Source organism: Ornithodoros turicata, chromosome 1 (genome assembly GCF_037126465.1).
Source record: "Ornithodoros turicata isolate Travis chromosome 1, ASM3712646v1, whole genome shotgun sequence".
NCBI classification, from domain to species: Eukaryota; Metazoa; Arthropoda; class Arachnida; order Ixodida; family Argasidae; genus Ornithodoros; species Ornithodoros turicata.
In genome coordinates, this window is record NC_088201.1 from 97,307,519 (window position 1) to 97,321,922 (window position 14,404).

At 45.3% G+C, this 14,404-nt stretch overlaps 1 protein-coding gene across 1 annotated transcript; it reads right to left on the reverse strand.

Annotated features, from left to right (window-relative positions):
* Nucleotides 1-7,679: 7,679 nt before the first annotated feature.
* Nucleotides 7,680-11,266, reverse strand: LOC135379584 (uncharacterized). Its single transcript, XM_064612470.1, has 6 exons — nucleotides 11,233-11,266; nucleotides 8,905-8,970; nucleotides 8,793-8,831; nucleotides 8,667-8,729; nucleotides 8,105-8,543; nucleotides 7,680-8,045 (listed from the first exon to the last, which is right to left on the reverse strand). Exons 1-5 carry the CDS (start codon nucleotides 11,264-11,266, stop codon nucleotides 8,140-8,142), a joined length of 606 nt encoding a protein of 201 aa, XP_064468540.1. The 3' UTR covers nucleotides 7,680-8,045; nucleotides 8,105-8,139.
* Between the last annotated feature and the right edge of the window lie 3,138 nt (nucleotides 11,267-14,404).

Here is a 14,404-nt window from a genome sequence, read left to right on the forward strand (position 1 = left end):
TAATTTCTTACGGGGATGGAACGTCAATACCCAAATTTTCAGTGCGTGTTACCGATATAGCTTGGTCTGTGCAAGAAGTTTAGGTATCGTAAGCTACTCTGTCATATTGAAAAATGCATGAACGGTGATCTGGGTTGATATCTGACCTCCATTGAGCTCGGCGTTCTTCACTAAGCAGACACACAAACACAGGAAAATGGGGGCCTTAAAGGTGATAGGTGCTGTCATAGTTGTAGCATAAATTTTGAGTAAACGTAGGACGCTTGGCGCCTAAATATTAAAGGAGAATTTGCACATGTAACGAACATGACTGATTGAACTCGTTTATTGGTCTTGTCGTGACCTCCGCCTCACTGGTTCATGAAGAGCACTTGTTTTGTCAGCTTGCTCATGATGTAGGCCTTCTGGGATTTCTCTGTTATCTTGCGGGACAGTTCGTGCAGCTTCAACAGCAGGAATGATCTTGAGCTTGAATGAGCTTCCACAGCATGATCACTTTCACCAGTGAGATGATATGTTCGGGCTCAGAGCTGTAGTGGTCCAATAGATGTTCTTCATCTATGTGGTGGACTTTATGGTAGAGTTATGCTGCATTGTTTATGACAATGTGATTAACCAAAGCAGAGTTCTCATTCATTTTGACTTGAAGGAATTTCACCGCACGTATATGCATGTAGAGACTGTGTTTTCGAATCTGTTGCTTGCGCTCTCTCATTTTCACAATTTTTTAAATCCTAGTTTCACAGGCTGTGGACACTGCAGCCATATGCTCTGGAATGACATGAATGTGGCACCATGCTTCGCAAACAGGTGGAAGCACTTCATCACCTTCAGAAGACGGTATCGCCAGAGTGTGGAGCCAAGTAAAGCTTTGTACCACGGTACAACTAAACAGTTTTCAGTATCTGCTTATTCATTGTAATACCTATTTCTTAGGTGCACTTTACTGTGTGCCACAGTAAGCATTTAGTAACTGCAACAACCAGTATCCAGCACTTCTTGTTTGAGCAAAGCAGTAATTTGACTAGTGGACTGCACTCTACAACAGTGTGAATATCCCTGTGCACCATGGTGTGTTTGACTTGACCATTGTTTCAGCTGGTATGACGTTTGACTGAAAGAGCATTCACTGTATAATGCTCGAAACTGAGGTATTGATTTTGAACTTGCACGTTAGTTACACCTCTGTCATAGCTATTGCATATCTCTGACATTAGTACTTTTCAGGAACTGTTACTTACTTGTACTATAATAAAAATCTTGATTATTACTGCCTACTCCTACCAGAGGTAACAAGATGTTATTATGTAAGTAAGAAAACAAATGTAAGTAATTCTTTTCTCGACAGGCACCGTGTGTGTATACGACCTCATTCTTGCTCCAAGATTGCTTTCATCTGTCCTGTTATTCAAAGGCCATACCACTTTTTGCATATGAAATAAATTGTAATGTACCACATCTTGTTCGAGTGTCATTCCTGCATGTTTCATGGACAAGTGTAGAATGAACATCATGGACCCCCGACCAGTTGCAAACGCTGCCAATACCCCGAAAGTGTGTAACTCTCTGCATCACAAAATGAAATTAATATACTACCGTGCTGCTGTCCTGTTTCCAGGAGAAAATAGTGGGGATAGCACCTGGCTTCAGCCATTTCTTGTTGTGGCTAAAGTAAAAGCATGAGGGCTCGAAGTGTTTGGGACATATCCTTTGATGCATAATGTAAAAACCCCGAGACTAGGGAACACGAAGGGACAGACACAACACGAAGTCTCAAACACAGAGCTGTGTTTGAGACTTCGTGTTGTGTCTGTCCCTTCGTGTTCCCTAGTCTCGGAGTTTTTACATTATGCATCATCTTCACCTGCTCGCTTGCTTCCTAGCCATTTTTTCTGTGTCATATCCTTTGAGTCTGAAAAGGGTGAAAAGACTGCTCAGATACACTTGAAACCACTGTCGCAAAAGTATGGGGTCATGGTGGGGAAACCAATAATATTGACAGAAGTACGACCTATGGCACCTCAACAATTCCCATCGCCTATGAATAGAAATAATGATTTGATTATTTCTATGCCTCCAATAAAGGTGTTAGGGAATGTTAGTGAATAATGACACTCACTTGTGGAAAGATACTCCAGATATGGCAGAATGTCTTGTGTAACACCTTGGAAACGCGCACGACATGGGCATGACTTGTGCCCGAAGCACACACACAATTCGGGAAGCAAAACTCCAGATACAGTGCAGCAAGATTCGCAAGTCCACCAGCCAACACCAAACACCTTATTACAAATGAAGAAATGCTGACATGACAACAACAGCGGGAATAGTGGGTATTGCCGGTGTACATTGAAGAACAATATTCACCACGACCCTGCGGCCTGGGAAGCTTCCTTGCACTGGCTTCAAAACTGTAATCCACATCTCCAGGAAGCAGGCCATTACATTAAAAAGAAAGAAAGTCAGAGCCCCAAAGAATTATCGGCAAGCTTGTGCTGTGAGGTACCTGCTCTTCCCCGGGGGCGCCGAGCCCGTAAATCATTCCAATTCACATTATGTAATCTTGCTGCTGTTTTTGCTATTCCAGTGACACTCCTCTTTTCATATGTTGTCTTTTCAGTGTGTATTAATTGTGTAAAAAGAAAAGAAAGCAAGTCGTCGCATCCAAAAGTTTAACGCAAGAGTGACGAGCATAGAAATCATCCTTATGATTTCTATGGTGTAAGGGCCCCATGTCTTTAGCGACGACAGAATGCACCTGAGGCGCTATGTTTGTTTGTGCGCTTACGAGGCTCTTCCGGGAGAGACAAATATTTTTCGGCTGTGGCGGCAGTCCCACGAAGGAGGGACCGCCAGAATTATCATCCCCAGGGTCAAACCAGTCTTTCAATCGTTTCATTACTCCGTCGGAGTTTCCCCTAATTCCACATGTTCTAACGATCTAGTCAAGGATGTCTGGTCACTTGTTTCAGCCGCATTGTTTCTTGTGATGCAGCGAGCGTCAAAGTCGCACTCCGCGTAATTAGCTTTCGCCGATAACCGCGGCCGGCTGTCGGCAATTCCGGAACCGAAACTCTGCTAGCTTCCCCTTGCACTCAAGGCTGCCTTTTCTTTTTAGAACAGGTGATTACAGCACGGGAAGGCCGCAGTGTTACTTACTTCATGTTTATTTGATGCTTACTTCCATTTATTTCCTCGTAAATTGATTACAGTAACAATATTCAGCATTGAAACCGAGCTGCCAAGGACAGCGCGCAGACAGCACTGGCACATGGCAACACTGGCCGCCACAATATGGCGCATCCCTCGTTTTGACGCAGAGCCAGTGCCACCTTTGCTTCTAGCCTCTCCTTATGATTTCTATGCTCTGTTCTTGCCTAATAGATGGCGCATCGGTAGCGCTCGGCTCGGGATATGTGAGCCGCGGTCGTCTGCTTCTTCCGGTAGAGCTACGACCTTGAAGCCTCTGCTCTCGCGTAAGAGATGGCGCAACATTGGCGCTCGGTAAGGGCACGTGTGGTCGCCATAACTTTTAGCCTCGACCTTGAGACTGGCCGGTAACCTAAATTCCGATGACACGGCGATAGCAAACCATAGTGCGTAGTTTTGACGATTATGCTTCATCGATGTGTCATTACATTACCAAATTTGTGGCCAGTTCGACGTTTCGCTCCGCTCTTATGCGTGAACATTGTCTCAGGTCATGAAAAAGGAAAGAAATGTTGCTGCTTTTATTCTACTCCTCGCAATTAAATAAATCATTTAAAATAATTGTACTGTGTCTTTCTTTTTTTTCTTGTTTTGTAAGTAGTTACGCAAGTGTGTAAAAAGGAAAGAAATGTTGCTGTTTGTTCTACTCCTCGCACTGAAATAAATCATTTCAAATAATTGAACCTCTGTATGCAATAAGGGGATAAGTCGGAAAATCCCAAAATGAGAAGAGGGGCCTGATACGATTGTCCGTCCCATTGACACACTTGCATTTCCCGTTTTTTACCATGCTGTAGCGGGCCAACAAATCGCAATAAGGTCCTAAGTTTTCATTGGCAGGTGCATACTGATATGTCGACGTCTTTGCAACAAAAATAGTAAAAAGAGGATAAGTCGACTTATCCCCTTGTTGCATACAGAGGTTCAATTGTACTGAGTGTTTCTTTTTTCTTTTTGTAAGTAGTTACGCAAGTATACTGCGTAGTTTTGACGATTATGCTTCATGGATGTGTAATTACATTACCAAATGTTTGGCCAGTTCGACGTTTCGCTCCACTCTTATGCGTGAACATCGTTTCAGCTCATGAAAAAGGAAAGAAATGTTGCTGCTTTTGTTCTACTCCACGCATTGAAATAAATAATTTAAAATAATTGTACTGTGTGTTTCTTTTCTCTTTTTTCTTTTTCTTTTTGTAAGTAGTTACGCAAGTAACTACGGTAGCTACTTACAAAAAGGGAAAAAAAGAAACAGAGTATAATTATTTCAAAGGATTTAGTTCAGTGTGAGGAGTAGAACAAGCAGCAACATTTCTTTCCTTTTTACATACTTCCGTAACTACTTACAAAAAGAAAGAAAAAGAAACACACAGTACAATCGTTTTAAATGATTTATTTAAGTACGAGGAGTAGAACAAAAGCAGCAACACTTCTTTCCTTTTTCATGAGCTGAGACAATGTTCACGCATAGAGCGGAGCGAAACGTCGAACTGGCCAAACATTTGGTAATGTAATTACACATCCATGAAGCATAATCATCAAAACTACGCAGTATACTTGCGTAACTACTTACAAAAAGAAAAAAGAAACACACAGTACAATTGAACCTCTGTATGCAATAAGGGGATAAGTCGACTTATCCTCTTTTTACTATTTTTGTTGCAAAGACATCGACATATCAGTATGCACCTGCCAATGAAAACTTAGGACCTTATTGAGATTTGTTGGCCCGCTACAGCATGGTAAAAAACGGGAAATGCATGTGTGTCAATGGGACGGACAATCGTATCAGGCCCCTCTTCTCATTTTGGGATTTTTCGACTTATCCCCTTATTGCATACAGAGGTTCAACTATTTGAAATGATTTATTTCAGTGCGAGGAGTAGAACAAGCAGCAACATTTCTTTCCTTTTTACATACTTGCGTAACTACTTACAAAAAAAAAAAAAAAGAAACACGCAGTACAATTATTTTAAATGATTTATTTAAGTGCGAGGAGTAGAATAAAAGCAGCAACATTTCTTTCCTTTTTCATGAGCTGAGACAATGTTCACGCATAAGAGCGGAGAGAAACGTCGAACTGGCCACAAATTTGGTAATGTAATGACACATCCATGAAGCATAATCGTCAAAACTACGCACTATGGTTTGCTATCGCCGCGTCATCGGAATTTAGGTTACCGGCCAGTCTCAAGGCCGAGGCTCGAAGTTATGGCGACCACACGTGCCGTTAGCCGTTACCGAGCTAAAGCCCCTCTATACGGAAAAGTAGCGACAACCTCCCTCTCTCACTCCTCCTTTCGACGCGCGCGCCGTCTCGAAGGCTCCAGGGAGGAGAATAGCAGACGACATCTGCCTCATCTCCATGCTTTTTCTGTGTCGGGAAATACTCCTGCGGCGGGCATATACACACAAATATGCGCTGGATACTCATTAGAAACGTTGTCAAGGAAGTGCTGAACTGCAGGAGCAACGAAATAGACATTCCACAGAAGTCTTAAGCCGCAGAGAAGCGGGTGAGAATGGCTACGGATCGCTACCGGCTCATCTCGAATGCATCTGCTGCAGCCGTCGGATTATCGGTGATAATGAGAAATTCGGAAGGCGAAATATGTTCTTTGGTGTCTGTGCTTGTGTATCAGCTCAGCACAAAATTTGTTAGACAGGGTCTCCAGGTACGTTCGTCCTGCAGTGTTAGCGCCTTGCTTGTGACGGTCGATCCATCAAATCTCATTGAGGTAACCACTGAGACGAAGCTAACCCGTCCCCATTATCTCTTATTTTCAATAAACGTATATTTCCCCCGTCAATAATAACCTTTCCCGCCACCCCGTAATTGACAACGGCAGGAACCAGAGGATTGGCAGCTGAGTGCTTGTGTATGTCTGAGTATGTTTGAGTTTTAGGCACTGGTTATATCCGGTTTTAACTCTGACCCGGGGACGTGCAAGTTAAACTGGGTCCAACTATGTCCCATTCAAACAAAGAGTGCAAGCAAGTACATGTCTGCAAAACATTTATTTCACTACAGCCTACCGGATCTTACTAACAGCAGCCTGCATGCCCAGACTCCTACTGCCACACTTTTGGCTGTTTTGCTGGCTCTGCACCAAAACAAGATTTCTCTTTTTAACTAGAATGCGCATCCTTATTCTAAAAAATGTTGCTATTATAGTGTCAGCAATGTCATGACAAGAGGGAAAGCAACCTGCCATAACAAGTGCTCCCCGTACAGTTTTTCTCAAGGTGCTAAGTGATAGTCTGTTTGTGATTAGGTTGTCTTGGTTCTCGCGGATGTAGCCCTCAGCAGCCTCTATGACCTGCACCACAGCAGGCGATGGAACTGTCAGCGACATCTTTTCTTTGTTATATGCCTTCAGAACTGTAAGCTTGCTGCCTTTTGCTGTGCTTGTTATCGCAGTGCTGCAGTTTTCACACGAGATTGTCTTCTTGACTTGTGATGCAACGTAACCTGCGAGGTACTCCAAAGATTCTTGCTCTTGGTTGTCGAGGTCCAGGAAATCCAAAGGACAGGCTACGCCATTTTCTTTTGGCCTCGATTTCTCATTCTGTGGCAGGCCTGTCAAAAGGAAACAGTCCTCTTCAGCATAGCTTCCATCCTTGCTGGGACGAAGGAACTGTGCCATTGTTGCTGCACGGAATGCATATTTGAACTCGAGGACTCGTGGGACTGGGTTTTTCGAACGCAGTGTGGAGAAGAGGTTCTCTAATGCATCCTGGGAAAAACGGCTCAGGAAGAGAAACTTATAGCCACATTCTTCGAGAAAATGTCTCTGTAGAATTAAGGCAGAGCTTGTTGCAAGGATAAAGCCAGTCTGCACTGGCTTCCAGGCAGCCTTTCTTGCGTCACCAATAGACAGCACTTCAAAAAGCTGGATTACCCCGTTCGGAAACTCAGTTGCTCTTCCATACTGTATGCCATCAAAGTTGCTGAGGGCTAGTTTTGTTGTCCTTGATGTCATTAGGCGGAACCACTTGAACACCGTTTCGACGAACCATGCTGTCGTTAGTGCAGATTTGTCCAAGGTTCCATTGTCCACAAGTAAACGAAGTGCAGCGCTTGTGTCATTGTTCAGTAAGGTGAACGCCGGTCCCACCTTCATTTTATCATAGTGGCTTGGGTTCACGTGAGAGGGCTTGAGATGAGGAGCGACTTTCAGTTCTGCCTTGCTGTCAATCTCTACAAGCTGCCTAATTGGTTGAATAGAGACCTCGTTGCTTGATAGGCCATGGGCTTTAACTATCTTCTCTGGCAGATATATCTTCTGACCATTAGTTAGGTGGCTCCTCAAGTTCTTGAATAAGTGGGGCACATCGGCCATGAAATGCAGCTTTCTGTTTTCGTCGCAGGGATGGGGGCACCAAGTTTTTGGTTTGCTATGCTTTCCAACGACAACACCAAATAGCTTCCACAGGCCCTGGTTTCCACCACCCATATCGGTAACGACAACACCAAATAGCTTCCACAGGCCCTGGTTTCCACCACCCATATCGGTAACGATGACATCCACCTTCAACGAAATGGCCTCGCACTCCTTAATGATGTCAACGATGAAGTCCTTCACTGTCCCGGCATGAAATGAGTTGCCAGTCAAATGGTAAGCAACTGTTTGCTTCCAGCGTGTAGAGATGCCTCCGAGCATGAAGACTAGTCCATGGGTGGCCAAGCAGTCAACCGGGAGAGTTCCATCTGCAAGAGGGACGGTTGGTGTTCCCAGCACGGAGCCTGAAGAAGGGTCGTAGACGAGACCAAGAGCCAGTTGCACCTCATCCAGCATTAAAGTGGCGTGACGTTCTTCAGGTGACATCAGTTTTGCCTGCACATGGAACGTTGGGTTTACTTGTATATCCAACTAAAAGGTGTCGTGCACCCTACCTATTTATCATGCGTGGTGTCAGGTGTCATGCATTTTATTTGTGCCTTTGTACCTTTAGTGCGAGAGACTTCATGATGTCCTGTAACAACCCTGGATGGAATTTGTAGCCCTCCAGATGCCTTTGCAGAGTCCGTTCGGAAGGCAACGGTTGACCAAGTTCCTTCACAGCATTGTAACCTCGTGCTCCACAAGATAGTCGTATTTTTAATGCCTTGACTACAGTCTTCCTGCCCCAGGCTGTGCCTTTCATTGTTGACCTCTGAAGACACTTCACTTGGTCCTCATTTAGGTACTTCTTCAGTCCCGCGGCCATTCGTCTGTTGACAGCAATGGCATGACACCTCTGCTTTTGAGACAATTTGAGCTTCCGTCGTACAGTATCGAGCTCAGCTTCAAGTTGCTGAATCCTCTTGACCAGGGCTACATGAGTGGATGCATCTGGGTAAAAGAGTGAAACAACAGCTTGAAGTCAATGTACATGGTAGCGGATGTCCAAACAGGCGATTGTTAGAATTAACATACAAAAAGCCAGACAATATCTGTGGAACGTCGTTTACTCACCAGTCGTTGGATGGTCTTGTCCAGGTGTGCAGTCTTCTAAGCTTGACACTGCTGTGGGCATAGCTGGACAAAATACACAAAATTCATAAGCATGTGCATAATCATGTCACTGAGATTCACACCTACCAGGTCCTGGCTGGTGACTGACAGGAACATCGGTAGAGGCTGTGAAGGGTAAACAAGCAAAGTGCAAATGTGAGACAAACAAGTACCCCTGGAGTGGAGCTAACGTACTTACCATTATCCGTGTGCTGTTCTGGTGAGGCATCTACAGTTTCTTTTGAAGCTGTGGGAGTAGCTGTGACTAACAAAGAAGACATACAAGCAATATTAGAAGACGGAAACATTTTCCCAGTAATTTATAAAGCAAGTCAACACTGTTCAGATGTTTTTCATCGCTACATGCATACCTGGAGTCTCCCTTTCCCTTCTTCACCCCGGTTGCGGTAATCTACTGCGCAGCAACCGGGCATGTTCGCCCTTTAGAGAAATAAATATGGTAAAGAAGAAGCAAAAACTAACTTCCGCAAGCAGAACTTACCAGTAGTCTTCAACTTACCAGTACTGACAGTCGCTTGCAGGAACGTTAAAACAGTGGACGTTGCACAGGACAGCAGCTACAATGGCCACACAACGCCCGAGGCTGGAGCCTGGAGCCTTCATGGCGGCGAAAAACCACGTGCTGCGAACGGGCCTATCAGCGAGCTCGGCGGCGATTTCAAAGCTTCTCGCTACTTTTCCGTATAGAGGGGCTTTATACCGAGCGCCAATGTTGCGCCATCTCTTACGCGAGAGCAGAGACTTCAAGGTCGTAGCTCTACCGGAAGAAGCAGACGACAGCGGCTTACATATCCTGAGCCGAGCGCTACCGATGCGCCATCTATTAGTCAAGAGCAGAGGCCGCAGCGCTCCGCCTCCCGAGTCCTCCTATTGGCGCGCCATTTGGAGGCGGAGCCTCCCTGACTCTTGGTCAGCAAAGGCAAGGATAGTCGAGCGCCGAACGCGCCAGAGCCCCCCCCCCCCCCCCCCCCCCCGTCTTTCCCGGTTTGAAACGCTACTTTACTGAATACAAAAAAGAGCATTACGTATCATACTATGCATCCCGCCCAGAAATTCAGCATCCTTCGCGTTGTATGTGTTATCCGTAATGGACGTTTGCAGTTTCGCTAAGTACAAATTATATTCCTTAGTCCAACAGATGATTCACGGGAACATTATTACCCATATAACTTCGTTTCACATGTGCTCTTCTGTGTATGACTTGAAAAGAGGTCAATGGCTAGTTAACTTTCCTATTTTTGACCTTGGAGAGTGGGGAGTTTCATCGCCACAGGCGATACTCTACCCAACTGCTGGTGGGAACGTGGGGAATAAAATAACGAGCCCCTTCACAATAACGATCGAAGTCCGATGGTGTCCAGAAATGTCAGAAGAGCTTTTAGCGCAGAGCGTTGCTGGGCTGGATTGGGCCAGGGACCAAGCAATTTCGATAGGGAGAAGGGGCGAGACTCCAGCTGACGAAGAGACTCGGAGAGTGTGGTTCGGGAAGGTTGGTAGTGAGGGCATATGCTCCAGATCCTCAAGAGCACCACAGTGGCAGCAGGTGGGAGAGTCAACTTGCCTCAAGCGGTAACGCCACTGAGCTGTAAAGGCCACATCGAGGCGCATTCGGTGGATTAATGCAGCATCTTGACGAAAGGTGTTTCGTGGCATGCGGAAAGCGAGCGTTGGATCAACTCTGCTCAACATAGAGGGGGGAAGAATGTCGGTTGGCAGGAAGCCAGGGGTGTTACTAGGCGTCGCAGAATTGAACGGCGGTCTCCTCTCAGCAGAACAATACTGGTCCGTTTCTGATACGCGAGTGCTGCTTCTGCGGCGCTGTCGGCCTGCTCGTTCCCCACGACACCACAATGGGCTCGAACCCACTGGAGAACTAGCCTGTGACCTGCTGCGTAGATTGTGTGGTAAGCCATTAACACATGTGTGACTAGGGGTGCGGATGGGCCTCGTATGCCGGAATTTTCAATTGCTTGAAGTGCAGATTTGGAGTATGTAAAGACTGCCCATTCCCGGGGTGTAAAGTCAGCGATGTGTTGTAGAAAGAAAAGCATGGCATAGAGTTCCGCCGCTGTGGAGGAGGTTGGATGTGAAAGGCGCCTTCCGTGCACTACGCCTTCGGATGGTATGACGAATGCTGAGGCGGACTTGTTGTTTCGGGATGCGCCATCGTTATACGCTGCCGTAAACGTAGAAAACTTCTCGTCTACCAGAGCACGAAAATGGGCTCGGAGGACTTGAAGGGGGACCTGATCTCTTCTTTCCAGAAGGTTTGGGAGGCGTACAAAAGTGGGCGGTACCGGTAGAGACCAGGGGGCTTCCGGCGGTATAATGTCCTTAGTTATGAAGCCAGTGACAGTCTGGCGTGTCCTCTGCGCTACTGGATAGAAGTCGCTTTCAGGGCGGTATCGAATTTTCCTGAGGAGCGGGTGGCGGGGAATGTGAGCTCGCAAACGGAGGTAGTGCCGAGCAGATTCCCGTTGACGGAGAATCTCAATCGGGAGCTCACCAGCTTCAGCCAGTACTTGCCGTGTCTCAGCCATTCTTGAAACTCCGAGGCATCGACGAAGGCTCCGAGCAAACAGGGACCGAAGTGTATTTAATGAAGTTGTTGATATCCTGTGCAGAATAGGAAGGCTGTAAAGCACAGTCACCCTCACCAATGCCGCGTGAACCGCGAGCAGGGAACGCTGATCACAGCCCCATCCTGATCCAGAAAGATGTTGAATTGCGGGGAGCCATTCAACATCTGCTTCTCTCACAAGCACACACACACACACACAGCACAACACAGGCAACAAGTTGCCTTACAGTTCGTATAAACTATGGTAAATTTGTGTTTCAGTTTTATGGAGGGAAAGAATGGAAAAGGGAAGAACTCCTTGCTGCTGGCATTAAGCGAGAATGCAAATTTTAACTCCTAGAGATGCGACCTTAAAGGTTATCTATGTCGTTATGCGACTGCTTCAATGTAACACACAACAAGTTTTCGAAAAATGTTCATGCTATTTTTCTCAAGCGTCTGACACGATGTCACAATGTTTATTGAGTATTTATAGCAGTACTGTGTACTTTTGGCGTCTATATGTATATATATATATATATATATATTTCTTTTCACACAGGACTGTACTTTTTTTTCAACTGTATAACATTGCATACTATATACCAGGTGAGATTGCATTATAGGTTTTGTCCTTGCAGTCGCTTTGAGATATTGTATTCTATGTATTGTGATAATAAAAATAATTGCATTGAATTAACTTGTAATGGCTGCAACTCATGTGGAGTTGCTTTCCCCACGCTAGTGAAAACGAAATCTCAATTTTATTTTTCTTGAAATTCAATTGTATTCAGTTCTCTGACTTGCAGGTAGCATCTGTAATTACTGCCTGGGTTACAAAAGGGTAGAGAGCGCTACAACGTAAAAAAAAAAGAAAAAGAAGAAGAAAAAAGAAGCTAGTGGCAATCTTAGTACGGTGATAACGGCCCGTTGTTACTGCCGTTCTACAACTTTTTTTTTTCTTCTAAGGCTGTTGGTTGACTGGAATGCCGTGTTTTTGGAACCGTTATAATGAACGCTTTGCGATGTAATCAAATCTGTTACTAGCTATTGTGCTACAGTAGTTCTGCCTTGGATATACAAAAGGTAGGGGGCGGTTCTAAAAGGCATCCTCACTAACAGATATCGCCTGTGTCTGCTCGGCTATCACGTCGAGTACTTATAGTACCAGGCACATTGATATGCCCTACAGTGAAAAGACCACAAGTCGTACCTAGAGAGAACAATGAGGACGATAACGAGTGAATATCCAGTTCGAGTACATCCGAATGTGTTCGCGATAACAGTTCCGAGAACATGATAAGCTAATCCCCCTGTTTCTTTGAAGCGGGGGACATCACGTCGCCCAGCGTGCGTTTGATAACTTTCTTTATCGTATCGTTTTCGTAGAATTCTTTCGATGTACTAAAAGCCCTAGTCGGTAGCTCAGCCCGTAGCGTGCTCACTTGCTGAGCTCAAGATTGCGGGTTTAAACCCGGCCGAAGACGGTTGCAATGTGGGGGCGTAAACACTGCTTCCTGCACCGCGTGTCGCATATTTTCGGCGCACGGCAAAAGAGCCCCAGGTGGTCGGAATTGTGCGCAGCCCTGTGGCACGTGTAGCATACTACAGGCATACATGTACCTTACGTGTAACATCACGGCATCATTATTATTATGTTGATGTACTAAAACTGTGGAAATCCCCGTTGCAATCACATTAACAAGGTTTCCCGTTATCTAGAAGGAGTGGCAGCAGTGCTCTCACAGCACCTCAAAGTATGAATATATCTTGCTAGACGGGTAGATCAAGCTTTCGTTGTCTTTCTGAGGGCGGCTCTGTGAAAGGCAGCTCAAGCGGGACAATGTACTGCCAGACATTGAAAGAAACTTGTTGCTTGATTGCAGACATAGGTCTGAACCTGTCTGTTCTTCTTTTGCTTCTTTGAACCTTTATATCTTCGGCTAATGCCAAATAAAGTTAGTCGTAAGTAAGCGCTCGTCCCATCTACATGCTCTCAGTGGTCGTCTGTTCTTACCGCTATCTTCTGTGCTGAATGTCGAGTGCAATGAGGATGGACGGATACTATGCCGTTACTTTTCCGCTACCATCCTTTCTCTAGGCAGCACATTACCATAGGCATCTTGTTGCCATGTGTCTAAAGAAGGCGCAATGTTTATGCAGCATAAAGTATGTTATGACTTACAAAAAAAGGAATACTATTTCAGATTGAACTCCATCTTGAGGTGATGCGCATTTAAGACATAATTTAATGCATATAGCACATATGTACATTTGTGTGTATAATAATTTTCCTCTCAATGTTTGGAATACGAGGCTGTTGTTCTGCAATAACAGTATTTTGTTCGAGATATCAGCGAATCTCAACCTCCAAACCTTTTCGTCTTCTTACTTACGACGGATTGAGCAGTTTTCCCTGTAGTCGAGCGGTGCAATTGCAACCATAAGCTGCCACTCATCGAGTCAGCAATGTGCTTTCTTTTTTTAACCTTGAGATTTCGCACTTAAACTCTCCTGCACTTGTTGCCTCCGGCGCCACGTTCTGTGCTGATGCCTTCATCTATTCCATTTCAACGTGTATAGATTTCAATAGTTTCCCTGTCCTTTTTCTTCCCGCCCTCCTTGGCCTTCTATTGTTTTACACATAACCAGCCCCAAATAACGCGTCCTGGAGTAGCCAGACCCGAGTGGCTCCATTATTTTCTTTTACAAAACAATCATAACTAGCTACGATGTCTTAAAATGATCAAACGCCAGGGTCAACGCCTGCAAGAGAACAGGCAGCCTTCTGAGAGCTGTTGGCATACTGCACCAAAGCTTAGGTCTCAGAGCAATTAGGAGTTACCACTGCTTCCATTCGTCCAGACCACACGACAGCTTATCTTATAAAGGGTTCGATTATACTACGTTTAATTACCACTTTTTCTCGTGAGTTCCTCAGAAACAGACTACCGTATGAGATTACGTCCGCAATGAAGCATACACAGAAAGAAAATCTATGTACTTAAGGGCCCTGTGACACTAGTGCGACACGACATTCAACAACCTGCGACACGACACAAGAAGTCGAAAGCAGTCGTGTCGCGTCGAGTCGTTGTCTCAGGACGTCGCCGACATA